The sequence below is a fragment of the Rhizophagus irregularis genome, chromosome 11, assembly GCF_026210795.1.
Source record: "Rhizophagus irregularis chromosome 11, complete sequence".
NCBI lineage: Eukaryota > Fungi > Glomeromycota > Glomeromycetes > Glomerales > Glomeraceae > Rhizophagus > Rhizophagus irregularis.
Window position 1 is genome coordinate 1,472,292 of NC_089439.1, and position 26,310 is coordinate 1,498,601.

The following is a 26,310-nucleotide window of genomic DNA, read 5'->3' on the forward strand; positions in this document are numbered from 1 at the left end:
TCAATGTTCCGAAAATAACTCTTGCTGTTTTTGGACTTCTGTAGGGAAATGTCTTTTAATTTAATAAATAACTTGACTAATGTTAATATCAGGAAAAACTATAGCATTATTATTATTTAGTACTCCATTAGGCACATTATTAGGAGTTGCGTTATCTACAGGCTCACCGCCTGCGTAAAACCAGTCCTCATCTGTATGGACATCATGAGCTGGAATAATATGTGTTCCAGTACAAGCAGCAGGCCATGCAGGGGGCACCGTACCATCTGGTGCATTTATCCGAGTAGCAGTTATATTGGCATTATTCATAGCTATTATAGCAGCCATATTTGCTACAGCATTTCCACATCGAACATGCGTTAATCTCCATTTCTTGTTCTTCAGTTTTTGCTTAAACCAATCTGATGCCTTTCCAGTTAAACATGATTCGAATAATGCTATAGCTCTTTGCTTACCGGCAGGATTGTTGGTTACAATCCCAGCCGCTGTAAGATATAATCTGAAATTTTTGATAAAATCATCTACATCCTCATGCGCTGAGCCACTAAATCTAGGGGGTGGATATCCAGCCATTCCTATTTGCTGATTTACAGGTGCGTTATTCTGTAAGACAAAAATTTGTTGCTGTAAATTATTATTCTGTTGTTGCAAATTTTGGTTTTGGTTCTGTGCGTTCCGGTATTGTCCTTTCCAGTTCTGCGCCTGACGTATGCAACCAGCATGGCGTCTCCTCCATCGTTCAGTATCTGCATTATATCGCCTTTGCCAAGCTTGCATATCATTATTATAGCGCATAGTTAATCTGTGAGCGTTTCTCCTATGTTCGGCTATTTGGGTCTCTTTGCGCTGAATTAGCAATCGAAAGGCAAATTTTTCACGTAATAATTCCCCAATTCTCTCTTTTCTATTTTCTGCAATTTCTCCGTACTCTCGCTGAGCATTTCTCTCATCCCTTAAGGCATTGGTTAACATTCGATCTGTTCTTAATGCCAATGAATTACTACTAATTTTTCTAAACTAGGACATTGAATTGGGATTTTTATTATTACGTTAGAACTTACTCGTTTTTGTTTTATTATTCCAAGGGATTAAGTTTTCAGCTGTAATTGAAACATCTATTGCAATAATAAGCCCTACCATGTCTCCGACTCCGCTATTAATAACCGATACTCTATGGATTATTTTGTCCATACTGAACGATTTTCCTAATTATACATACGCCAGATCCTTTTATCCTTCGCGTCTGCATCTCCGTCAATCGATTATGGTACAGGAACGCTATCTCATTATTGTGGAAAAGGGTGTGGTTGCCCAATAGCTCCACTGCGGAAAAATTCTGTCTATGTTACCATTTTTCGAAAAAAACGAGTTTGAAAGGGCATACAGATTTGCGTGAAATATATATCGCTAACCAAGAGATTTCTAAGGATTTGATGAGCCTCTTGATATGCTCGGATCTGACGACAGTGGGTTTAAATCGCTGCGACTTTGGCCCTTCCGTGGAAGCTCAATCAGATTACGCAGACATGCTCAGATTAGAAAGACTGGTCGTAGACACGGGCACAAAGCTGCCAAAAGGTTGGAACCATAACTGCTTCGATTTGAGGTATTTAACTATAATCTGTGGGGAAATGCCGGGAGGTTACTTCGGACTCCCGGAACCTGACCTAGTTATTCCTTCCGAGATAAATGAGCTTCGCCTGTTGGGTCCTCATAAAACCAGTCTCCTGTGGAACTCCATTAAAAACTGTCATCATCTTAAAACGCTTACCCTGCGGGATTGCCGCATCGACAGAATTCCTAATATAGATGGGTTAGAAAGTTTATGCATTCAGGAAAGAGTGTTCGGTCCATGGAGCGGTTCGTCTCTTGCAAGGAATGGAAGTCTTCAGCATTTAATCTTGTACGACTCGGAAGATATAGATATGAAATCATTAGCAGAAACCTATCTGAGACTCTCAAGTCTTGAGCTCGTAGATTGCACTGTGTGTGACTTAGATAAAATCGTCGGCTTCCGACGGCTTATGACCCTCAAACTAGACACTGTATCTTTCTTTTCAGGGACGTTGGAGGTCATCGAAACCCTAAGCCTTAAATCGTTATATCTGAAGAGGGTTGACATCGGTCGTGAACGTGTGATTGATTGCGATTTTGGATGCTCATTTATACCGTGGCAGTGCGGTCTCACATATAAAGCTATGCGGTTTTTCATCCAAGAGTATGGGCCCGCAACGGATCACCCCCTATCGCGCTGCTACCCCTGGCGGATATAATTCCACTTAGGATCCCGTATGGATTATATTCTGTCCCGCAGAGGCAAACTGCGCACAATATGAGTGGACTTAGGGAGGTATGCACATGACATCGATACCTGAAGGTCCTATATCATGTGCTCTTGATAATAGTAATTATAAGAAAAATCTTGTCCCATATGCATCGTCATTCACCCACTCTCGGAAATGTTAGCATATGTTTAGTTCAATGAAGCATTGTGTTCCTACTGTTATTCTTCCGCAGAAGCTCACGCATTCTCTGGCGTTGCCTATATTATCACCTAGTGGATATTATCAGTCGGCACAGAAGTTTCATGAGGCAGTAAAAAACAAGGATACGACTATGACTTGTCTGATGTATGCAATTTTTTACATAGGCAGGCCGTATGGCAAATACATGCACCTCGCCTAAGTATATCCCGTATTCATCTTTTAACAGTATTACCATACCTAATGCATGTCATCAGGCAGATATTTTATATATGCCACATGACAAGGTTGGACGTGTTACTTATCTTTTTTGTCTTAATGTAGTGGATGTAGCTTCGAGATACAAGGCCTCTATTCCAATAGGTGCGACTAGCATTAAGAATAGAGAGGGCATCTTAACATCACGTACCATTTCTAAAGCTTTTGAGCAGATTTATGTAAACCGGATTGCCCCCTTATATGGCCAAAATTATTAATCACAGATAAAGGGACTGAATTTAAGGGTGACTGTGAACGATTAATGAGAAGACATGGTGTGGAAATTCAGAAAGCTACGTCTAAACGAACTGTTGTTATTGTTGAAAGGTACAATCTTACTTTAGCTAGGAGACTGTTTCGTATACAGAATGCACATGATTTATCATTACATATGCTGGGAAAATCCCATACTTGGGTGAAGAACCTACCTATAATTGTAGAAGATATTAATAACTCTGTTACGAGGTTAATAGGTATAACTCCTGCCAAAGCGATAAAAAAGAAAAAAGTTTATGCAAAACATTCCTGCAGATATGTTAGGCCAATTGGTTATGATGAATCACGTCTGTCCTACAGAGATAGTGTTCGTTATCTTCTTGAACCTGGTGAGCTTGAAGGTGGACCAAAAAGCAGAGGTACGGATATGAAGTGGAGTCCTGAAGTTTATAATATTGGCGAAGTTCGTGTACAAAAAAATCAACCGGTCCTTTACGCTATTGGCGCCCTTCAGGTAAGTCACTTGACGGACCTGAACGTAGATTTGTTAGGGAAGAACTCTTACTTGTTAATGATGGGTTGAATTACCTCCTGAGAGTCTTTTTCATCAGTAATCACACCTGACCTGAGGTCAGCGAAATTATTCCCGGATACTTCTCGTCAGAAAAGTTGAATATAGCTCATAATTAGTATTTTACAATTGTTGAGGAAATATCGGTACTTATCAATATATATTAGTACTTATCGTTACTTGTCTATCAGGAACACGTTAAGTGCATTGTTGTGTGATAAAGTTTGTCGAAAACATATATTAGCAATAAGCTGTATGTCGTATGGTATATCAGCAATGGATCAGGAACAGAGATTATGGCCATGGACTTTTTGTTATTTACGTTCTGAGAGGAGGGTGTCTTACCAATAGCCGTCCCTTTACCATGATAGCCTACACTACTTGATCAGTCACCGGATGCTCCATTTCCATTAGAATGTTCACCTGTGGCGTGTCCACGGCCTCCTCTGTGACCTTTTGGGGCTGCATATGTGTCTTTTAAAACAAGCAGGATAATCAAAAGAATGATAACTCTGCGCATCCTTATGCAATTATACACGTATAATCAATTTTAATACCTAGACATGAGTATCGTCTTCAGATGGGTGAGGAATAAAAAAACAGAATTCGTTTATTGCGTATACTGAAACGTAATACCCTGAACAATTGTTAGTAGTATTAAATGAATAACAGCCCACATAAGTCTAATCCGTTATTCATGTGAAGTAAACATGATTCCAAGTTCCGTTTGTCTAGTGCCATTGAAGTAGGAATCCGCCGATCATGCACATTGTTGACTAAGTACTTAGTGGTTTCGCAAAGGAGATATCATTCCCATGATGCTCACGTTATCGTTCTCCTCGCTCATCACCCTAAAAAAAACCCGTATATTATCATAATACAAATGTTATCCAATACTCCAATAGTATTACACTGTAACGATGGCCACATATTTTTCTACGGTGTATCTCGGTGGAACATATGGCAATTACATATTTTTTGTAACGACGTCAACTCATGTCTCAGTAAGTAAATGTGGTAATAACGTCCACTTGTTTCTGCAATAGAGAATAATAATATCCGTATAGTTGATGAATAGTCGACTACAGGGAAGAAATTTACTTCATAGGCACATTAGTTGTCTACTAATTTTCTCTTCTGCAGTTAATATACGTAGTACTTATTCATGTGACACTATTCATGTGATACTCTGAACTGACTGTCTTGCAGCTCAACCACGCTTTTAACAGAGGAACCTAGGTTCCTGGGAGTAGAGTGTTATGAGCACGTGACGTGGCTATGGTCTCTTTCTGTGGTCCACTCACGTTTTTCTCCGCAGTTATTCAGTCACCAACGTGACAGTAGTGGCAATGTGTGGAGTGTAATACGCATATTGTCTACGTAATCTCCAATGTCCTCCACCCACTAATGCCCTTTCGTATCATAATATTTCTACCTGCTGTTAATTTTATATGAGTCATCTTTACAAAAAAATATGCCCATGGTTACCGCATGGCCAGATTTCACCCAAAATATATACACTCGTATCAAACAATTGCACTGTTTAGTCTCTATCTATTGGTACGAAGTGAAAATACACACAGGGCTTATTCATTGAACGATTCAAGTTTCTGTTGAACTGTGATACAAAACTGTCACAAAAGCCATCAACAGAAAAATATATGTAGTGATAGTATTACGGTAACAATCATTTTACGTTATGATAATAGGAACACATTCCTAAGACCTCAGAGCCTATGAACTGAGCGTGGGCTTCGCCCAGCCAAGGGCTCTTGCCGCTCAACCAGTAGAACGACCCAAAGGGTGCGCTGTTAACAGAGGAGGTTCTACGTAGTACCTTTTAGGTAGGAACCTACATTCACTTCCGAAGGAAGGTCTAAAGACTAGGGCAAGACGGTCAGGTTGAGTGGAACAACGTGGGTGAATGATGACGCAGACTGGATGAGATTTTCTCCTAATCATTACCATCGAGAGCACATGAGCCTTTGGCTGGGCAACACCCACATAGGACCCTGAGGCATCGATGGCATGTGCATACTCATTGTCTATTAATAATAGTCCTGCAGTCAATGGTCGTGTGATTGTCTCGTAACAGTATAGGGATTTACAAAAATTTTGGTAAGAAATTCGTTATTCACTATATTCTCTATGATGCAGTCGATAACCGTTGTCCACTCAGTCGAACTCTCGAAGAACAGCTTTAGCAATAGGAACACATTTTATAAGACCTTTAAAGAGGAAGTTCTACTGCGTACCTTTTAGGTAGGGGTATTCTTTCCACGTTAACTTCTACCTGTTGAAATTGGCTGCGGATATCGATTAATTTTCAATAACCTAAGTAGTGTAACACAATATCGATTGCGGATACGTGAAGCATATCCCTTGGATATCACCAGGTAGAAGAACCTTAACATTAACGTCTGAAGTGAACCTTATTTTCATTCACAATAAGAAGAGAACAGTATTAAGGTGTGAAGCGAACTATTTAGTTCAGTCGGGGAACCCTTGGCTGAAGAGAATATGGAGAAGAATATAAATAAACTATTCCTCCTGCTGTCCACTCATAATCTTCTCAGCAATCATGCAGGTATTCTTCTCCACAGTAGATATTGTGTTACTTACATCATCGAACTACTTATTTCTTTTCTGCAGTCGCTTACATCATTTCCTCTGTTGTCCTCTCAAGACAGGTATATGTAGACAGGGGTCCTCTCTGCAGGAGCCAATATATCACGTGATTTTGCTGACCCGAGGTCAGCAACATTTATTACCGTTGTCCACTAATAATCCATTCCGCAGCCGTCTACGTTATTCCTCCGCAGGACTAATCATAGTGCTCTCGTTACATAAGAAAATTCTAGTCCTAAGTGTAGGGTGACAGGTGACCATGGCGCAGTATTTACTCATGTGACACTCTGCACAAATGTGCAGAATATCAGGTGACCATGACGTATATTTACTAACGATGAAGTATGCATCCGCAGCCGCCTACCTAGAACGTAGGTTTCTACTCCGTACCCTCTGGGTAGAACTTCCTCTTCAAAGGTCCTAGTAAATGCTCTCCATAATTTTCCTCGTTCCTCGAAAAATCAGCCCATAGGTCCTTCTGAACTACCCTCTGGGTAGGACTTCCTCTCGAATTATAAAACATTTGGTTTTATGGGAAGTGGAGAATTTTTTATGTGGGCATTTGTCTATTATACATCTACGTAATTGATAATGTATGCGAATAGCAAAAAAATGGATGCAGAGAGTGGTTGAGCGGCGAGATGGTCATGGCATTACGAAGTAATGTGTTCCTAATATTATTGCTGCGTTAAATATTAGCCTTCTCTTCGGATGTACCACAGTTTTTTTCTGCACAGAGTGTGAAAGACGAAGGACTGCAATAGCAAATTTCGAACTGAGAGGGACGTTCTGGGAATAATTTTGCTCACCTTTTTTGTTCTTTCGTGGTGGTTTGTTATGGTTAGGCAAGTGTAATGTTATTGCCTCCCCTGGCCCTTTCCAGCCTACCTGCAATTGGGTGGATTCTTGGATTATAGAGAGTATATATTCTGCATGTCGTTCCCATGCGTCTTTTGGAATTTGCGAATTCTCGTTTGCATTCCATATTTTGTATGGGTCGAAAACAAAGTGGGTTTTTGGTGTATGGTTTACTTCGAGAGTGTCAGAGTTTACCTGTTCTCGAGAACGGTTAAGAACTATGTGTGTAGCGTCTACTGTTTTCCAAACCTTGTCTCTGATATACATATTCTGTGCTTGTTCGAGTTTTGTGTAAAGGTCCATTTCCAGTTACTACCTCTAGTATACATTATCATACAACGTTTTTCAGAAAAAATAATTATTTCATCGAACACATTTCTTCTAGAATCGCAGTTAGTTCTCTTAAAACAATTTGGGAGAATGACTTTCGGAGAAGTGATAACGGTGATTATCTGGAACGTTGTATTGCCTCTACTTAAATAGCATAACCAGCATAGTAGCGATTCTAATCATAGGTTACCGTACTAATGCATGAATTGTTTTTTGTCACTAGCTTATTTTAACAATCACTAAGCACATGTTGCTGTTCTACTTCTGGTAATGATCAATGTCATGTAATTATCGTTAGGTTTATGGTAATGGTCATATAGGGACATTTAGTCTGAGCACCATTTCTTTCAGGAGTTACCTCTTTAAAATTACTGGAGGACATATGCTCTACACTTCACATGAAGTTTCCAGGTAACAAGCAGACTAGATTCTCGGATTTCCCCTGTCTTAGCATTAAGAGTCACTTCGCCTATGTTATGGAGAAAAAATGGAATTTACGGATACTCAACATTACATAGAAATAGCGAATAATCTTATATGCTCGTGTACTACATGTTTGTAACAAGATATTTGTGATGCTATGTGCGGTCTATATCAACATGTTTACTCGCCTCTACATATTAGCATATCCCCTTCAGATTCGAGAATTTCTACACATGGTTAAGCCGGTGAAGTAAGTACTAATATATCCTTTGGATACACTAGCATATCATGTGTTGTAATTTTTTGTTATTACCAATACTATTCTATTATGTTATACCTTGCTAGAATTTTACGGCTACAGCATCACATACACCCCACTATTTCAGAGGCAGGTCCGCCTAGTATCCTATCATCCCCAAGGGCAACCATTAACCGAGTACTTTATTCCTCAGGCAACAGCACCATGTATGATGACATCACCCATCGGGCCACTTTTAAGGATTCTATTATGTTATACCAATCAAATGATAATGTGTTATACTGATAATGTCAATACTAAAAAATATTTTTCTTCGAAAGCTCTTAGGAGACCTGTCTCCCTAATGTTATTCCCCTCTGCAGTCATCCACGTTATTTCCCAGTCCATGCACTTTTTTAGTAACGATTGTTATCCAATCTCATTGAGGAGTACTATCCTTACCAATAATTCCTATTCTACTTCATCGTTACAAAAAATAGAAGTACCCTCTCTTCAGGAGAGTTATTCCAGTAAACATCTCTTCGGGTATAATTTTGCTTACTAATGTATATGTTCTACATTTATAACGTATAGATAACAGTAGATGTTTTCATTACAACGGACACTTCAAATTTGTTCCTTGATTATATTGTACAAATGTCCTGTTCCGTTCTAAAAGTTTTATTATCCATGGAAATATGACGCAATGTATGAACTAATGACGACATAGTTTTTTTAGTTAACTACATAAGAGTTGTTTTTTAGTAACTCTTCGAGTCGGTAACAAGAAGATATATCTAGTTGGGAGACGAAATAGTCAAAGACATGGTAATTCTTGTATCTACTATTCAAAAACCCTTAAATTTTACCTAATAAAAGCAAAACCAGTACTCACACTTACGTTTTTTTCTTGTTCAGGTTTCTGCTTATTCTAGTTGAATAACGTGGTCGAGTGCATAACGTTCGGCTACACGTCTCAAGCTATAATTAGCATTAACTTACTATTTTACTTCTACCCTTCGGGTAGATTACTGCTTGCAAAAAAATACAATAAATACCTTAGTAATTATAGACTATATACGATCATGTCTTTTCTTTTTCATCATGTCTCGATAGCTATTCTGGATGTACAGAAGCTACTTTTTGTAGAATGTTGTTAGATACCCTATCACGGCTACGATAATGGACCTATGTTCCTTGTCGGCAATAACATATTGATCGAAATAGATTTTTACCCCATTAAAGTCTATATGAGTAATATTGTCTTCGTGCACGAATACTTCAGTCTTTTCATTGAATTCTTTCTTATTTCCTTTCTTGAAGATAACAAGGTCATTTTCATATTTTTCAAATGTGAATTCCAAATTTTTACTAGTCGGAAAGACATTTACATGAAAACCCTCGCTACTTGCATTGGTAATGCGAAATATATCTTCTAAGCCAATGGAAGATAGCTCTGATTTTATATACGTCGGTAGACTTATCATATTTAATCTCTGTTAAAAAGTCAGAGGTTTTATAGACACTATTATTATTTCAATTTTCATTTCACAATCGACTAACTGTCATCCCTCACGCTTTAACACCCAATAACAATGCATAAAACAGGAGATTACACAGTTTGGTGCAATGTCAACTCTTTAAAATATTGTATTCTGCTATGTATAGGGCCGAAAAGGGGAGGATCGAGGAAATGAGTCTAGTCCTAGAGTAACCCCAAAAGGTGTGCCCGTTGGGCAGTCTTCGACTGAAATAGCCCTTCCAAATGAAGTAAGGGCATCAACATTTACCAAAACATAACAAGCAAATCACCATACAGAGAGAATGGTAAGGGGCTGTTCATCGCATGCTCTGTGCTTAGAAATCGCCTCTCTATGTAGACTGACTGTGCATCATATTTTTTCTACTGTGGGCGTCCTTTTCCTTAGAGAATAATCGCTAACTAATTAATACTAATAAAGACTCTCATGCGCAATTTTTTGGGCAAGCCTAGGCAGAGCCTACGAAGAAGTTTCACTGAAAAGTTTTGTTTACATTTATATTCGATTGCAATTCGCAAGATACAAATGAGTTATCCGTTATCAGTAATAAAAGAAGACATCATTAGATACTTAAAAGATAACAGGAATAGAAGACATAGTGCTGAGCCAGTATTCGATATTTTCCGTTCCAGTGATAATCTCCATTATCTGCAATCTATCCTTTCTAAAAAAAGTCGCACTTCGAATACTAGGTTGAACAAACCCACCGCAAAGACTCTGGATCAGTTCATTGAAGACATGAGACCTGTTGTAGGAAAAGGTGATGTCTGGGAAGAAGTACGTAAACTCAATAGGGCATTTTACATTTACGCCACAATGCCAGAAAGGATCAAACTACCAGAAGACATGGAGAACATGTTCAACATAGAAACTATAGACGAGTACAGTATGGATGATACACTAACGAAAGTCTTCACATATGGGGAAAGTTCTCGGGCAACAGAAATACCGGTCTGGATGCGTGGTACTAGTCATCCCGATATTAAAAAAGAAGCATTAGATTTACCGACGACGCAAACACCAAATAATGATGAAAACAGCAACGAACTCATTACAATGACACGTGGATGGGACATAAAGAAATATAGGAAGTACATGGAATAATTCAAGGGAAACCTTTTCTCTCGAATACAATGCATATTAATCGTAGGTAAATATGAAGGACTAGACAAAGGAAATGCTATTAACACATTTTATCAATCGCAAATTCCTTAGAGTGTCAGGTTAATCTGGAATAACTCTCATGTAAAAATCGTTCTGTGCACCTAGGTAAAGGAATCATATGATCGTATAGCAATTCTCTCTGACAATTTTTTGCCAAGAATACAAGTAGGATAACGAGATCATGAGGACATGAGACATAAATACCGACCACAGAATAGAATATTAGGATATTGGCAGTGAAGAAGAAATTAGTAGACAACATGATGAATAACGTGAACAAAGATGTCACGCAGAAAATTAGTGGACAACGAGAAGTGAAACGTAGATATGTGCGGTATATCATCCACGTAATATATTTTGTATATGGGGTTAAAAATGAAAAAGTGTAGACGCTCAGTCACCTGATCTACTAGTCGGAAAAATTTCGGCAGGTGTGACCAGGCGGGTCACACTTGACGTAGAGAGTGGCGCAGTATATATTCTACTATATAATCGACATTCAGGAATACCTTTATCACGTTCTCTTTCCATTTGTCTTTGCAAGTATTTTTATATAAGTAATCAGTCATAGACTGCTCGAAGAGCAAATGATAAAACTTTTTTACAAAATAGGCCTGTGCATTGTTCAACGAAACTTCACGCATTATTTCACAAAATAACTAGCGAGGTAGTGAATCTTTCGTATACATTTGTCTTGCAGTTGATTCCTATAACACCTCGTTATCGTTAACCTAGTAATTATTCGCAATTGATATCCAGAAAATACGTTTCATGTATGTCGCACATGTTATCAAAATTTATGCGGATATACTGTTGTAACATGAGTGTCCTGGTAAATAGATTACAATGTAGATATTCGGAACGCATATATCTGCTACAAAATAGTATAGATGTCTAGCTAGAGGCTAAATCCTGCTAAACGGTTCAATTCTAGGAGTGATAGCGTGGGAATAACAAGATATCGACTGAAGAATTGTCATCATTAAAAGTCAAGTGCGGCACAGAATATTAGAGGACAACAGGATTTGATTATGGAGAAGAAAATTACCTGGGAGATGTATTCCAGAGGAATCCTAGTATTTGTGTACTTAATGTTTAGTCATGTCATCGACTACGACGTGTTAGACAAATGACGCAAGTTTTCTGTCAAAACTGTGGCACAAACAGTCACGATTAGTGACGATATAATGGCAGCTATTAATGGAAAAAATTGTTGTCTCTAAACTCTTTTGCTGTCCATGGTAATTCCCATGTTTTTCCATTGATGAAGTAACACTAAGACTTTTTTGCGATTACAGAATTTGTTGAATGTAGCATGTCTAGTAATAGGTTATGAAAAATAGAATGCGAAGTAGAACATAGGTACAGCGCATATATGGACACCAGGATAATGATGGTGAGTGGACAAGAAGGAAATGAAACGCATCCCTTGAAACACTGTGTGCTACCCACAAAAAAGAAGATATGTTTTTGAAGTATCTTGTCTGTACCTCACATATTCATTAACAGTGTAACTCCATTATGTTCCACATACCTCCTGTCATTTCACCTTTTATTTTCAGCATCTTTACATGTTCACTCCCCTGTGCCCTCAACTTCTCCATGTACTTCGTATCATATCGCTTCTTGCAATATTAAAGGGATCCACCCTGTATTGTTCACATTATTTTTTTCTCTTATCCATATTATCTTCTATCTATGCCTGTAGTAAGTCCACTCGACATCCAAAAGATGCTATTCATGAATCCCGTTAACCACATTAATCATCTACGTTATCTTCTCTCTTTCATTTACGCCAGATAAGTCATGAATAACCCCTTGTTTTTTCACTGCCTTATGTGTTTTCCTGCGCTGACGGATAATATCCCTTCATAAGTTGAACCCACTAATATATAAAAATCTGTGATAATCTACTTCGTACCCATAGGTATGCTTTGGATGAGTCGAATAAACATATACACCATTGTAGAGAAGATTGCAGATGTCGCCACAGGAATTAAATAACAGCTGTCACAAATTCCAAGAGTGTATTGCTGCGCAATGTGTATCAATCGTTATCAACTTCGGGAGAAGGAATATTAGTTGACGGAATGGTGGACAGACAGGAATTGGCCGCAGAGAGAATACTAAATATCAACTGCGAAGAATACATGTAGTCATTATGGGAGACAATATGGACAAATGGAAACCAGCTATGGGAAGAATATTAGTAGACAACAAGGTTATGAATAGTAGATGATACTTTGCAAAAATCTCGCATTTTTTAGTTAGCATTATAATATGCTGAATTTGGCAAAAATTAGCCATATTACGGGCTATTAAAAGTATAGTAAATAAATGTTTCACATAATATTGAAAATATAGGCCCATACTAGGTCATATCAAAGGACTACAATTGGCTGATGATAGTTTTTTGATTATCCCGGCAGATTGGTACTATTCGCTAAAAAATTTATATTGCTTTTATAATGCCATCACAATGCTATTACAGGAAAAAATAATAAATTAAATCGTATTTAGCAAAAATTAATGCTAATAATAGACTAATAAAGTCTCTTTTTATCATTTTTTTTAATGTATTAATAAATAGAATTTCTTTTCATTTTATGAGAATCCAGTACAGTAAATCTGCAAATCAATTTTTTTAAGTCAACATTTAATCGCACTACATGCATTCGTTTAAAAATTAATTTTATAAACACTTGCTATAATTATTTACCCTATCAGCTAATTTAATTTAACATGAAAATATTTAATTCTACGTCAATTTGATAAATATTTAATTCATTTACACAATTACGTTAGCTTTCTGGTGAAATGAATAATTGAAAGGTAAAGTGATCAAAATTTTTAATTTTTAATAAAACACGGTATAAGAATTATCCAGAAGTCAATTTTTTTGTGATTGCAAAGTTGGTTCTAATGGTTGATAAGCAAATTTCGAAATTTCGAATGAATGTGAAAACAATTCTTTATCATATGTGTTAAAGGTCGGAAAAATGATTTACATTTTCATCCGTTATAAATTGGGATCAATTGAAGTTTGATCCATATTGATATTAGCAATATGATTATTATCCAATTTTTACATTTATTAGAAACTGTTTCAAATTCTTATATTAAGTTTATAAATGTTTCTTGCCCAATGGTACCTCATCCCCCAGAGTGGGCATCGTGGCGATGTCAAATTAAATAAATATTTAACAGGAGTCAACCAAGGGCGCAGCAGGAGTTTTTGCCAAATTTCATAAATGGGCCCACTGGCTTATATAATATAATAATAAATTAATAATTAGACTTTATAATTTAATTAGTCTAAATTAGTCTAAATCAGTTTAATCAGCTTAACAATACAAAACATTTCTTTCTTGTAATTAAACTTTTTTTATTCTTTGAATTTTTTTTTTTATAATGCTAAAAGTTAATATGAGTAGACATCATCCTTTTTAACCAGAAATCTTATTAATATCCTCAATTTTTATACATTATTATCTAAGTATCTAAAGATAACTATTAAATGATTATAATTAACAAGACGATCAAAAAATGAAAATAATACTTTAGGACAAAAAAATTATCAAGATGATTATGATTTGAGCAAGAAAACAATGATTTTTTTGAATGATTATGAAGATCTATTCAAAAGTTAACGAATTGTTTTAATTTATAAAACTCATGAACTACCATGAAACATTACCATCATTAATGGAAACATGAAGTCATAATCCTATTATTGATATTTGGAGCCAGGAGTTTACGATAAATATGTTGGCAAGAAGATCCGATTACGGGATATCCGGATATCTGAAGTTAATCATAGTGTTGGTGGAAAATTGGTAATGCTGGCCAGCACCTAAAATCACGTGTCTCCACGTTTGTTTTTTGCTATATACCTATATACTAATGTATAATAATTGATAACAGATTATCTGACGGATTAATCTGGATTTATCCATGATGGATGATGTATCCAGAAATTATCCGCTATCTGGCTTTGGATCAGATGAGATCGCATATCTACGTAAATATGTCAACCATGTTATACAAAGAGATTTAACAAATATTTTCTTTTGATACTATTTTTAATAGTAGTGACTTGATTCTAATATTACTCATATACAACAAGGTACAGAATTAGGGTCGTGATCTCCCAGTCCTTTGGATCCATATTTCCATGATCGATATCATAATGATTCTGAGTTTTAAATAAATGGTAAATAATATTTTAACAAAAAAATCACGATAATATTGTTTAATTTAAGTGTTCTGATATATATACTTACGATCCAAATGGCGTATTGAAGCTGCTAGATTTATTTCTTCCAATCCCATAAAAATGACCTCTTAATTAGGTGATGTTATGCAAGTTTAATCTTCATATTGTTCAATGGAGCAAGCTTTATTATCAATTCACATCCATTTTTATAATTCTGCATCTTACACTTTCCAAGAAGAAAATGGTGATTATCAAAAAATTAATGTTTGCATTGGTAATGTGGTCGGAATTGCTTCAGTGAAAGTTGAAAGCTTTGCTGACGTTAAAGCAATACTCAAACTCCCATGGAATGATGGGCAAGATTATATTTTTACATATTATCTGTTTGAAGATGTTTCAAGGTGAGATGAATTACTTTCATATCCAATATACCAATTACAAAAAGTTACTAATAATTCTTGGGTATCGAATTTATCATAGACTAGTAGATGAGCCTGTAGATCATCTCAAATTTTGATATGTCCGTAATAATTTTTTATTTTTGGCAATATAATAATATTTTATTAATATTTTAATGGAAATAAATGTAATGTTAAATTAGTTATATTGTTATTAAAAATACCTTTTTATGTCTATTATTGTTATTACAAATGTCTTTTATTGTGATTATACTAGCCTAATATTATTATTACAAAAAGCCTGAAATTAGACTATTCTGTTCCTAAAATATTTATTTACAATTTTCTTACTAGCACTATTAACGAGCTTGATGATAGGCCTGATTTATTACTATTACTAGCACATGAAAATACTTTTATTAGCCTTATATTAAATCTGTGGTTTTTTGTAAAGTAATAGGTTAATCCAGGAACACGTAACACGTAATTCTATTACAAACTCCTGACGATGATTTAAAGGAACCTTCACTCGAAGAAAATGATGAGTTCCTTGCCATAAATGAATTGGAGACAGATATTGTAATGAAGAGAGAAAGGTTTGTTGCAGGTATTACTCAACACGTCTGCCCATGGTAGTATTTTTTCCTTACCATAGTCCGTAGAATCTTAAAAGGTAGGCTAAACAAAAATCGGGTTAACCTGTTATTTTTTTGTCTTAGCCATGCAGCTTATTTACTGTAAATATTTCACAATGTCCGTAGCCCGTTCAATGGCAAAGAAACCAGGTGTACCCTAAACATTTGTTCGTTAGAGACGGCCTAAAGGGACATGTTCAGAGATGTATGGAAATAATACAGAATAGAAAAGTGCATGCTAAAATATAAGGGTAGTGTAACAAAACGGTTTGACGACATGCTCCTGCTATTGGCTAGTAAAAGGAACAAAAGAATACCGTATGCATATGCAGGGAAGGTTATGAGTGGGTATAGGAACCCAAGTTCTTACCTGAAAGGTACTACGTAGAACTTCCTTATTTAAAGAGCGCACCTGTGGGTGATTTCTCTTTAGAGATCTTCCGGAAAGTGAAATTGGACGTCTGCGGATAAAAATATGTGAAGGGAAAATGCAGTCCCACACAAAAAGAGTACTGTGGAATTCATTCATTTGCAATACGAAAAAAGCTGTAAGCTACTATCATTATGCATGATATGCGGAGACGGACCAACTCAGTATCACTGCTATATCTCTAATGCAGACAGATTAAGGAGTAACAATAATCTCATGTGAATGTGTGGAAAAATTCAGAGCCATGCGAACCCTAACAAGCCATGTGAATGCGAAAAGGAAAAGGCAGTGCAAACCACAAGCAGAACAACAGACTGCGCAATAGCCTGTGCTACAGACTGCAGTAGAGAAGGAATCCTTCAGCATATATACAAAAACAACGCCCGTACTAAGAGTCTACGCCTAAAATATATGAAGAAATTCCCGATGCAATACTATGTATTCTGGTGAAATCATGTTTCGCCCAAAACTAAGAAATGTTGATCTCTGGAAAGTAGCGTGTAATTCGGTAAACAGATTCATTGGAAATAAGTAGTTGTAGTCAGTTCCACTAAGCGAATCTGAAAATACCTCTTATTCGGCCGGAGACTGCCCAAAGGGTACAGAATTTGTCACGTGATTTGAGCGACTTCAGGTCGTCGAAATTGTGCCCTTTAGGGCAGTCTCTGACTGAATTTTATTCACAGAAATTTATCATGTGATTTTTGCCAAGAGATTCCGTGATTGTTAGTCCCGTCTCTTCATCCATAATTACGAAATCATTAGTGCAGAAGAGATATTGGGTACATTTCCGTCTAGAAACATCATATACATTCCGGAGGCAGGAATATTTAGTCTTTAGACCTTCCAAACCACCCTCTGGGTAGGGCTTCTTCTCGAATTATAAAACATTTGGTTTTATGGGAAGTAGATAATATCGTATTTACCGAATGCAGAACAAAAAGGAGAGTAAATATCAATGGAGAAGTATGTCCAGAAGACATTTACGAAAATGTGAATAGCAAAGATAGAGCAGCTAGTAGATGTGGAAGTGTTATGGGTTGCTGGCAAGCAGTAGTTTAAAGTGGATATTTGGCCTATAGTTGCTCTGCTTCACAAGTTAAAGGCGTGGGTGTGAAAAAATGATCATACAATTCAGTCAAAGACTGCCTAAAGGCACAACTTCGGATAAGCAGATAACGTTACGTGACGTGTCAGGCGACCTGTGTTGCTTAGGTTTTCCCATGTAGACAGAACCCTCTGAGTGCCTGCAGCCGTCTACGTTCTCCTTCCGCAGTCACCAAAAAAATCACGTAATTTCAGCGACCTCAGGTCGCCCAAAATCCTTGGCAAAATTTCTCCCTGTTTTCCATTCCTAATCATTTCCGCAGCTGTCCACGTTATTCCTCCCGTTGTCCACTAAAAAAACTTTAACGACCAGAAGTCGCTCAAAGTCACGTGATTTGGGCGAACATTGATCGCCCAAATCTCTTGGCAAAATTTCTTTGCAAAAATCCCCTGTCGTTCACTCATAATAATTTCCGCAGAAGCCCCGCAGGAACTCACGTTATTCCTTTCACATGTTGTCCACTAAGTTAGATTATGATACGGGTGAATGTTGACGTAGACGGGAGAAGATCTTCCTATAATACTTATCATCAAGAGCACATGATATAGGACCCTCAGGTATCGATGTCACGTGCATATACCTAGTTTCTACTCCGTACCCTCTGGGTAGAACTTCCTTTCAAAGGTTTTAGGATATGTCCCTAAGTCCACTCATATTCTTCAACGACGGTATCCGGAAATTTTCTTGGCAAAAGTGATCGGCGTGACGATTAGTCACGCTCACGTGATTTTATTCATGTGACACTCTTAACAAATGAGTAGAGTGTCATGTGTCCATTACTTACATTATCGAACCACTTATTTTCTTCTTCACAGTCTCTTACGTCATTCTGTGTCTACGTCATCCCCCTGTTGTTCACTAACCAAATGTTTCGGTTCTTACTCTAGTTACCAGTCTGGATTTCCAACTATCTCGGCTAATGGGTTGTTCCAATCTATACCAATGGAAGCTGCGTATTATAAGAATTTCGGCATGACCACTCATAGAGCTTAAATATTCTATAGGTCCCGGTAGCTTTTCAAACGCTTCTATGTAATCCACTGTCTCCATATGGTGGTGATCAGTCGGAGAGCCCTTGGCTGGGCGAAGCCCACTGCTCTAAGAGCAAAATTATTCTCCTGAAGGGAGGTTACACTGGAATGACGAATGTGTGAAAATGGCCATATTAGACAGTTATTTAGTCTGTAGGACCTTCATCGAAGTACGTTTTTTACGTATTTTGCACTCCATTATTTTCACTTCCTTCGGAAGGTCCATAAATGGACTGGAATGGGCTATTTCTTCGAAAGGCTACGCCAAGCCCTCTTTCTTTTTCAGTGGAACCCGAAGGAAAAATTATGCTCACCACTGTATATTCGCCTTTCTTGAGCAAAAAATGCCCAGAATATTGAATTTCTTATGATGGTCATAGGTAAAATGAGTGAGAATAAATCCGAGCCTTCGACTCTATGCTACAATCCCTTAGCATTGCCGGAAATACTAGCTAATGTACTTCGCTTGTGTAGGGATTATAATACATCACTTCGTGAGCTCTGCTCAGATTTACACTCGTTTGCACTGGTTAACCGGCTATGGTATAGATGTACCATTCCTCTCTTATGGAAAAGCCTGTGTTTCCAACTCAATAACACGAAATTTGCTCGTTTGATGGGCATTTGGGAGATAAATATGAGAAAAAAACATGTCTGAATGGGTTGGTCGGTACAACATGTTTAAGCTATTTAATACTAAACAAGATAGAGATCACCGTATTATCGATAAGCTTGCTGTCCAAATGTCCTAACCTGGAATTGTTGGATATTACATACGTTATTTTACTGGATTAAACTATCTGGCGTTTCGAAACTTTCCTTCGTTAAAGTCTTTATATATAGTAGAATGTGCATTTCTTTATGAGCTTATTGTTGATAAATGTAAAAAGCTAAAACATCTTAGTGTAATCGGAGAATACCACAAGGCTGATATGAATGTGTCTTTGATTATTCTTCCGTCCCTCATTGATATAGAACTTGGTAATGTTAAGATAGATAGTGCTTTGGCACAACAGATTACGTGCTTATATCATATCAAATATCTTTCTTTATGGCAAGTACATATCTCATGGGGATTGTCATTATTCCCAACTAGTCTAGAGTCCCTTACATACCATCCTTCGTGTTTATAAAGATTACTGTATGCTGAGTTCTACATACCCACTATTAACTCACTTAGCATTGGATGGAGTAGCAGTCGTTAACCTGCATACTATTGCGAAAAGATGTCCAGTACTCACTAGCCTCAAGCTATTCGATATTGGCAAAGTTATGAGATTTGCATATATATCGGAATTACGTGATCTGACAATGTTATTATTATTAATTGATGATATGTCTGTAGATTATCTTCGCATAATTTCATCACTATCTGACCTTCAAACGTTAGATATAGAGATGCAAAGAGATTCTCCCGTTCTAGATATATCGTGTTTATCCACGATGAAAAAATTGACAGATATTACCCTTCGATGCAACGAAGAGAGGTATGTGATACCGGACAGTTTGAGATCTATAGTAAAGATCGTAGAATGTAGCTCTAATTTTTAGGACTGTCTAGCTAATACAGAGAGCGGGTATAATGCGGGTAAAAGACAGCAATGGGCTGGATATTATATTTTTCAACAATGAACTAATTGCTAATCTCTGAGAATTGTTAGATTTATAGGCTACAAATGACAACGGATTGTAGACTGCGGAATAAAAGTAGTGGAAAATAGAACCTACGAATAGACATTCAGATGGAATCCACTACAGAGAAATAGTAGTGGACGAGATGGGTAACGACATGAACAATTGTTGCACAGAATATTATCGTTCGTTATATTGCTTCTAAATAATTTCTGGGCCAACACCATTACATGAATTATGTAACAATTGTACTAGAAGTGCCTGGAAGAATTTACTTGTGGATAGCATTATACAGCGACATAGTACAATGCGATGGATAATAGATTACGAAGAAGAACTAGTGGTCAACCTTCATGATGCGACTATGTTCGCACATTGTATATTTACCTACAATGGAAATACGGAATGGATTTTTGTTGGTAACTTATTACATATTTTTGAGCGTAGCTCAGTCTCCGACCGAATATGATGGGTATATTATTCGTATATTTTTGTTGGTAATGATTGTTCCAAATTTAGTAATACGCTAACAACAAATTTGTGGTACAATGATTAGTCGTAGACAGCTCAAAGAGCACATATACTTCTCTTTGTGTTAGTTAAACTAAAGGAGCCCCTTGAGAGAATTTCTACATTGACATATATATTAGTTGATAGCCAGTTATGTAATTCTGGTAGTGTTATCCACTTACATTTCGTAAATGAATAGTAGAAATAAACAAAAAACGTGACTGAGTTTTTTGATTACAATGTACAGCATAAGGGGACAGTATATGGGACGTAAACGATAAATTAATATCGGCATACATGTTCTTGCTTGCCAACTCCTCCTGGGATTCCAATTTTCTTCATATACTAGATATCTTTTCGTGACTTAGAAATACAATAATGTAGTAATAATGAATTCGAAGAATATATAATATGTACTATTGTTAAGGGATGATACCCGACAGTTAGTATATCAACAGAACGTAGTGAGTTATCTATGGTCTAAGATAAACACGAAATCGTTATAAAGGTTAACAACGATTGTGAATACCTACTATCCTACAGCACAACAGAGGCTAAAAAAGAAAATTAATTTTAGCAGTTGGCGGCGCCTGAAGGGTATTCCTTCAGAATGTGAGCTCATGTATATGGTCCACCTTATTGGGATTGAGACATGACCATAGGATCAACTACCATCAAACAATGAGGACGGAGATGTTTGACAGTAAAAAGTAATACTCGCTACCTTCTTATCCGAACCTATTGTTTCTTCTCTATTCGAACGCCTGCTTCTGTTACAAGCAAATGACTTTTAACTTCGTATGGACAATTACGATGGTTACGAATGAAAGAGTAGGACTGAACAATTGCTTGCCATCATGTTCTAGAGAAAGGTATAGAGATGTTCTTAAACAGGCTGCATTAATTTAATACAGAACTGTGTGTTCCCTCCCGTCTCCAGGATTTCCTGATCTGTGCTTTCTACAGTAAAATGAGTTCCAAACGTTTTTCCTAGCAAGCTCAGATCTCGGTTATTACATATTAGGTATATAGAGGGGATGATGCGTTGGGTCACTATAAGTAGCAACAAACTCTCACAGTTCCCCCATTCACGAATAAAAATAGTTAGCCTATGGAATGAGTTGCACGAGGAGGCTAGCCTACAAATAAGGGCATCTACTGTAGAATCCCTCACCCCTGGCGCATATTCTATGCGCAATGTCTTTAGGGACTCAAATATTGGACGGTTTTTTTTGTCCATCAGTTCCAGCCACAATTTTACTAAGAGCTTAACCGAGTTGTTCGGAGTCATTTTTACCCTCGCATGCAAAAGACACGTATTATTGTCTCTAAAAACTTTTTGGATGTCATCGACAACCCTTAAAAAGTACTTCTCGTAGTCGGCAAGGAATATAATGTCGTTCACAAAACACCTTTTCCAGTGTATAATGCACGAAGTTAGCACATAGCTATCGAAATATCTAATATATGAGGGATAGGGAAGACTCCAGTGGTTGTAGCCATAAGTCACTAGTTCATGGACTCTCGTCATTTCAACTTCTGCTTCCTTCCCATATAGACTTCTTATCCATCTTTCTTCGAACATAGACTTGGGACCATTGTCGTCTAGCTGTTTTCCTTGGAGCAGAGTCCTCATGAAATGAATATACTGGCGATTTATCCATGGACATTTTTTCTGCCGTAACAAGCTAAATGGATCATCCCACAGTATAGGGATAGCCAGGGAACACCATTCCTTGTTCACAAGTATGCAGCTATGCATGGAATTAAGATGGATAACCTTTAGCCATCGCATGATATTTAACAATACATCAGGGACTAGCATTTTCCTAAAGTATGCGGCTTAAAATAGCAAGCAATAAATTCAATTTCGGACCTAAGGCGATAAAGACAGCTTCATTTCATGTATTTGGTCACACAGCCAGTTGACGAAAAGGAATGAAGTAATCAGACACAGGTTCGACGATTGTGGGTTTCTCGCTAACACTTGACTTCAGACATTACTACCCTTAATGATGCATTCCTCAGCTTCTCTCAGAGAGAACGGTAGTAGTATGATACTTGACGCTATCGAATAGGCCACAATCATAAGCGAAGTCATTTAGCTCGAGAACCAGTAGTTTTAACTTTTAACTAGTTCCAAAGTAGTTACAGAATATTATGGAAATGTCATTCAAGAAATGTCTATGGTGAACTGATCATGAGTGTTCACTACATTCCAAAGAATGGTGTATGAAATCTCAGCCTAAATAGAAGGCCGTATAGCTGTGTTTCTCGAAACTCTATACTGAGCAACATACTACCCAGAGGGTACGGAGTAGAAATCCAAAGGAAGAACTTCTTATTTCCACAGCAGTTCATAGCACTCCATAGCATGTATGTCTACACGAGACTTACAGATTGACTCTGCGCAAAACATGTACTATATTATCGTCTTGTCTAGAGAAGTCAATAGAGAAAGTCAATAGAGAAAGTCAATAGAGAAAGTCAATAGAGAAAGTTAATAGAGAAAGTTAATAGAGAAAGTTAATAGAGAAAGTTAATAGAGAAAGTTAATAGAGAATGTAGACAGAACATTGGTCGAGCCACACATAAGTTTACGTAATAATGCATGAGCTTACATTTGTATATGAGCGTATTACAAAATAGATACAAAGTCACGCAACACTCCTCTCAACCACGCTCTTTAATTAAGGAGGTTTTACATAGTACTTTTCAGGTAGGAACACAGGTTTCTAGGAAAGTGTTATATGGATATTGAAACGTAATACTGCGCCTGAAGCAGAACCATCATAAACGAATAAGACAGATTAGTAGTAAACAAAAGTACGGCACTAAGACGGTATGCAAGGCGTTTTTATAATTGGATAATTTTTCCTGTGTAATCACGAAATCACGAAGTGAGGAGCGGTTTAGACGTTGCTAAGAGAACATGTGTGATCTTGCACGAATCACGTGATTTCTCAGACGGCCCGTCCCGGAAATTACAGAACGGACTGAACTGTAAAAATTTTAACAACCCTATGCAATGACCCCAAAGGGTACTTCCTTTGCAAAGGTCTTAGGAAATGCCTGAAGGATATTTCTTCGCAATGTGTTCCTAATATGGCTCAACCACACTCATTAATCACAACATATAAATGATTGTTATCGATAACCGATTAATGGGTACATATCTTCCCGGAGGGTTAATCCAGTTCTACGGAGTACCTGAGCGCATCCTATGGTGGTTATACTCTTGCCGCTCAACCACGCTCTGTGTTCATTTTTTTACTATTCATTTACATTATCAATTACAGTGGTGAGCATAATTATTTAGAAAAAGAAAGGAAAAATACGTAAAAAAAGGGTCTAAAATGGCTATTTCCTACATTTACCATTCCAAATAATTTTGCTCTTCGAGCAGTCTCTGATTGATCACTACCGTACGTAGATGAATAATAGACAAATGTCCACAAAAAAATCTCCACTTCCTTCGGAAGGACCTATGGGCTGATTTTTCGAGGAACGAGGGTATTTCCTAAGACCTTTGCAGATGAAGTTCTATCCGGAGGATACGGAGTAGAAACGTAGGTTTCTAGGGGAAAGCATATAACGTGATACTCTGAGCAATTGTTAGAATATCATGTGTTCTTTGACACGTGGTCTCGGTACAATGAGGCTATTCAGTCTTACCGTAATATTACACAAATAACACAAAAAAACTACCGGAGTACGAGTAAAAAAGATATCGAAAATATTATGCATATGATGAATTAGTGCGATAAATTAAGCTGTCGTCGACCAAAACAAAAAAATACATGTACGAAATATAATTGGCCATAGTGTATAACATTGCGTTTATTTATTTAAGATGAAATACAAACGAACTACGAAATATTATCATTATTGACTTTTAAGAGAATAAATAGAACCTAGAACTTTCCCATTACGTACAATGTTAATAATCTTAGGAGAGTTACCAAAACTAATTTTATCTATGTCTAAGTTAACGTTCTGAGTTTCTTTACACTTAACGAGCAGCCACTTTTCGAGTGACTTCCAATCTTTGATTTCTGTTTTTTCATTCTTGTTATCAACGAGAGTAACTACTAAAGAGCAAGATTTCGCATATACAGTCTTAATATCGTTAACTACACATCCTATGTCAACGTGCGTGCCATGATATTTTTTATTAATCCATAAACTCATCGTTAAGGAGGATGATATTTGCAGCAACAATCTGTCCCATGTAAGAACCACTTCTCTTGTCCGTGATGAGGATACTTGACTCTTTATCGTCTTTACCCTCAGCAGCTTCTTTGTCCTCTATGAAATCATATGGAAATAATTAGAAATGAGCAATAATAAATCTGTGAAGAAAATCTAGTACGACGACTAGCTCCTACCATTAACTCCAACTCGCAGTTCGTTCAATTTCCTAGTTAAGTTCTCAATTTTTAAGGTTGGCGAATCAATTATAACATGAATAAAGTCATTAGAAGGCTGTTCATTCCAATAATCGCTAATAATCCCTCAAAGGTTTTTTATGCTCTCTTTTTCGTCATTTTTTAGGACTAGTTTCGAAAATTTCTCCTGGTTGTTAACGGGAATATTAACTTTCCAAAGTTTCATGTCATAAGCCTCAATATTTGTAAACGTATCGTCTTTTTTTTCTTTGAGTTTCGCAAAAATTTTGTCTTTGAGTTTGTTGATTCTATCACTAGTACAAACATCTACTGTAAACGCTTCCGAGTTTACCTCTATTTCATGATGGAGGCGGCAAGTGAGCGTAATAGTAACCATGACTCTGTAAAAGTTACCCATAATTAATTGAACGATGTATTTATATTCAGGTGGAAACTTGTTACGCCCAAATTCATGCGGAGATAATCACTGGTGGGCAAAGCCCAGGATTTTCCCACGACTAATCATTTATGTCAAAGTATGTTGCCGATTATTCTGCTAATACAGCAGCATCCTACTCCATGAATTGCCAAGTGATTGGCGATCTAAGTTAAAAAAGGGAAAAATGTCGACTCTCCAATGTAACAAGGTATATGAATTGTGTATTGTTGTACGTGATTAAGGTGCGCAGATTTTTATTATAAATCAATATTACTATAGGTTAGACGATTACAAGTCAGAGTTTAATCACGTGATCTCGATCAAAAGTAATCAACGGAAATAATAATATACAAAAATGTTCGACAATAAGACCGTGACCTAAGACCACAGTTGTCTTGTTTTACTTTCTGTTTTTGTTTTTGTTCTTGTAATTATGATTAATCATCACTGAAAAAAGAAGTTCATGAGAGAAAAGTTCAACGGTCAATCATATTTTAAGGACAAACAAACTGAAGATGTTTCACTGCTGATCATCCATTAACACAATCAAGGGGATTATGTCGATCATTTTGTTCTAATACAAATCGAGAAGTTAAGCCGAGATTTTCATGTTTCTATTACAAATGAAGAGAATAAAGCCGAAGGGCATATGTTTTCCCGTTACAAATGGGAAGAAGTTGATGCTGAATCTAACTACTATTCGTTGGTTCCTTTACACAAATGAGAAGTTATTTTTGATTACTTATGGGACGGAACTGAATATTGAAATGGTTTTTTCGCTGTCCATATTACTACGACCAAATAATTTACCTA

General features: G+C 36.9%; 7 protein-coding genes across 7 annotated transcripts; 4 read left to right on the plus strand and 3 right to left on the minus strand.

The window, feature by feature from the left end:
- Positions 1-60: 60 nt before the first annotated feature.
- OCT59_002858 (uncharacterized protein) lies at positions 61-1,191 on the minus strand (the record flags this gene model as incomplete). The annotated part of the gene is made up of 2 exons (XM_066145232.1): positions 61-485; positions 1,062-1,191. 2 exons carry the CDS (start codon positions 1,189-1,191, stop codon positions 61-63), a joined length of 555 nt encoding a protein of 184 aa, XP_065995974.1.
- A 335-nt stretch (positions 1,192-1,526) lies between these two features.
- On the plus strand, positions 1,527-2,273 carry OCT59_002859 (uncharacterized protein; the record flags this gene model as incomplete). The annotated part of the gene is made up of 1 exon (XM_025311307.1): positions 1,527-2,273. The coding sequence occupies one exon, from the start codon at positions 1,527-1,529 to the stop codon at positions 2,271-2,273; it is 747 nt and encodes a 248-aa protein (XP_025173108.1).
- A 6,868-nt stretch (positions 2,274-9,141) lies between these two features.
- Positions 9,142-9,492, minus strand: OCT59_002860 (uncharacterized protein; the record flags this gene model as incomplete). Its single annotated transcript, XM_066145233.1, has 1 exon — positions 9,142-9,492. One exon carries the CDS (start codon positions 9,490-9,492, stop codon positions 9,142-9,144), a length of 351 nt encoding a protein of 116 aa, XP_065995975.1.
- A 579-nt stretch (positions 9,493-10,071) lies between these two features.
- On the plus strand, positions 10,072-10,650 carry OCT59_002861 (uncharacterized protein; the record flags this gene model as incomplete). Its single annotated transcript, XM_025311306.2, has 1 exon — positions 10,072-10,650. The coding sequence occupies one exon, from the start codon at positions 10,072-10,074 to the stop codon at positions 10,648-10,650; it is 579 nt and encodes a 192-aa protein (XP_025173107.2).
- Positions 10,651-15,097: 4,447 nt separating this feature from the next.
- Positions 15,098-15,443, plus strand: OCT59_002862 (uncharacterized protein; the record flags this gene model as incomplete). The annotated part of the gene is made up of 2 exons (XM_066145234.1): positions 15,098-15,327; positions 15,407-15,443. 2 exons carry the CDS (start codon positions 15,098-15,100, stop codon positions 15,441-15,443), a joined length of 267 nt encoding a protein of 88 aa, XP_065995976.1.
- Positions 15,444-19,671: 4,228 nt separating this feature from the next.
- OCT59_002863 (uncharacterized protein) lies at positions 19,672-20,079 on the plus strand (the record flags this gene model as incomplete). The annotated part of the gene is made up of 1 exon (XM_025327074.2): positions 19,672-20,079. One exon carries the CDS (start codon positions 19,672-19,674, stop codon positions 20,077-20,079), a length of 408 nt encoding a protein of 135 aa, XP_025173105.2.
- A 4,476-nt stretch (positions 20,080-24,555) lies between these two features.
- Positions 24,556-24,861, minus strand: OCT59_002864 (uncharacterized protein; the record flags this gene model as incomplete). Its single annotated transcript, XM_025327073.2, has 1 exon — positions 24,556-24,861. One exon carries the CDS (start codon positions 24,859-24,861, stop codon positions 24,556-24,558), a length of 306 nt encoding a protein of 101 aa, XP_025173104.2.
- Between the last annotated feature and the right edge of the window lie 1,449 nt (positions 24,862-26,310).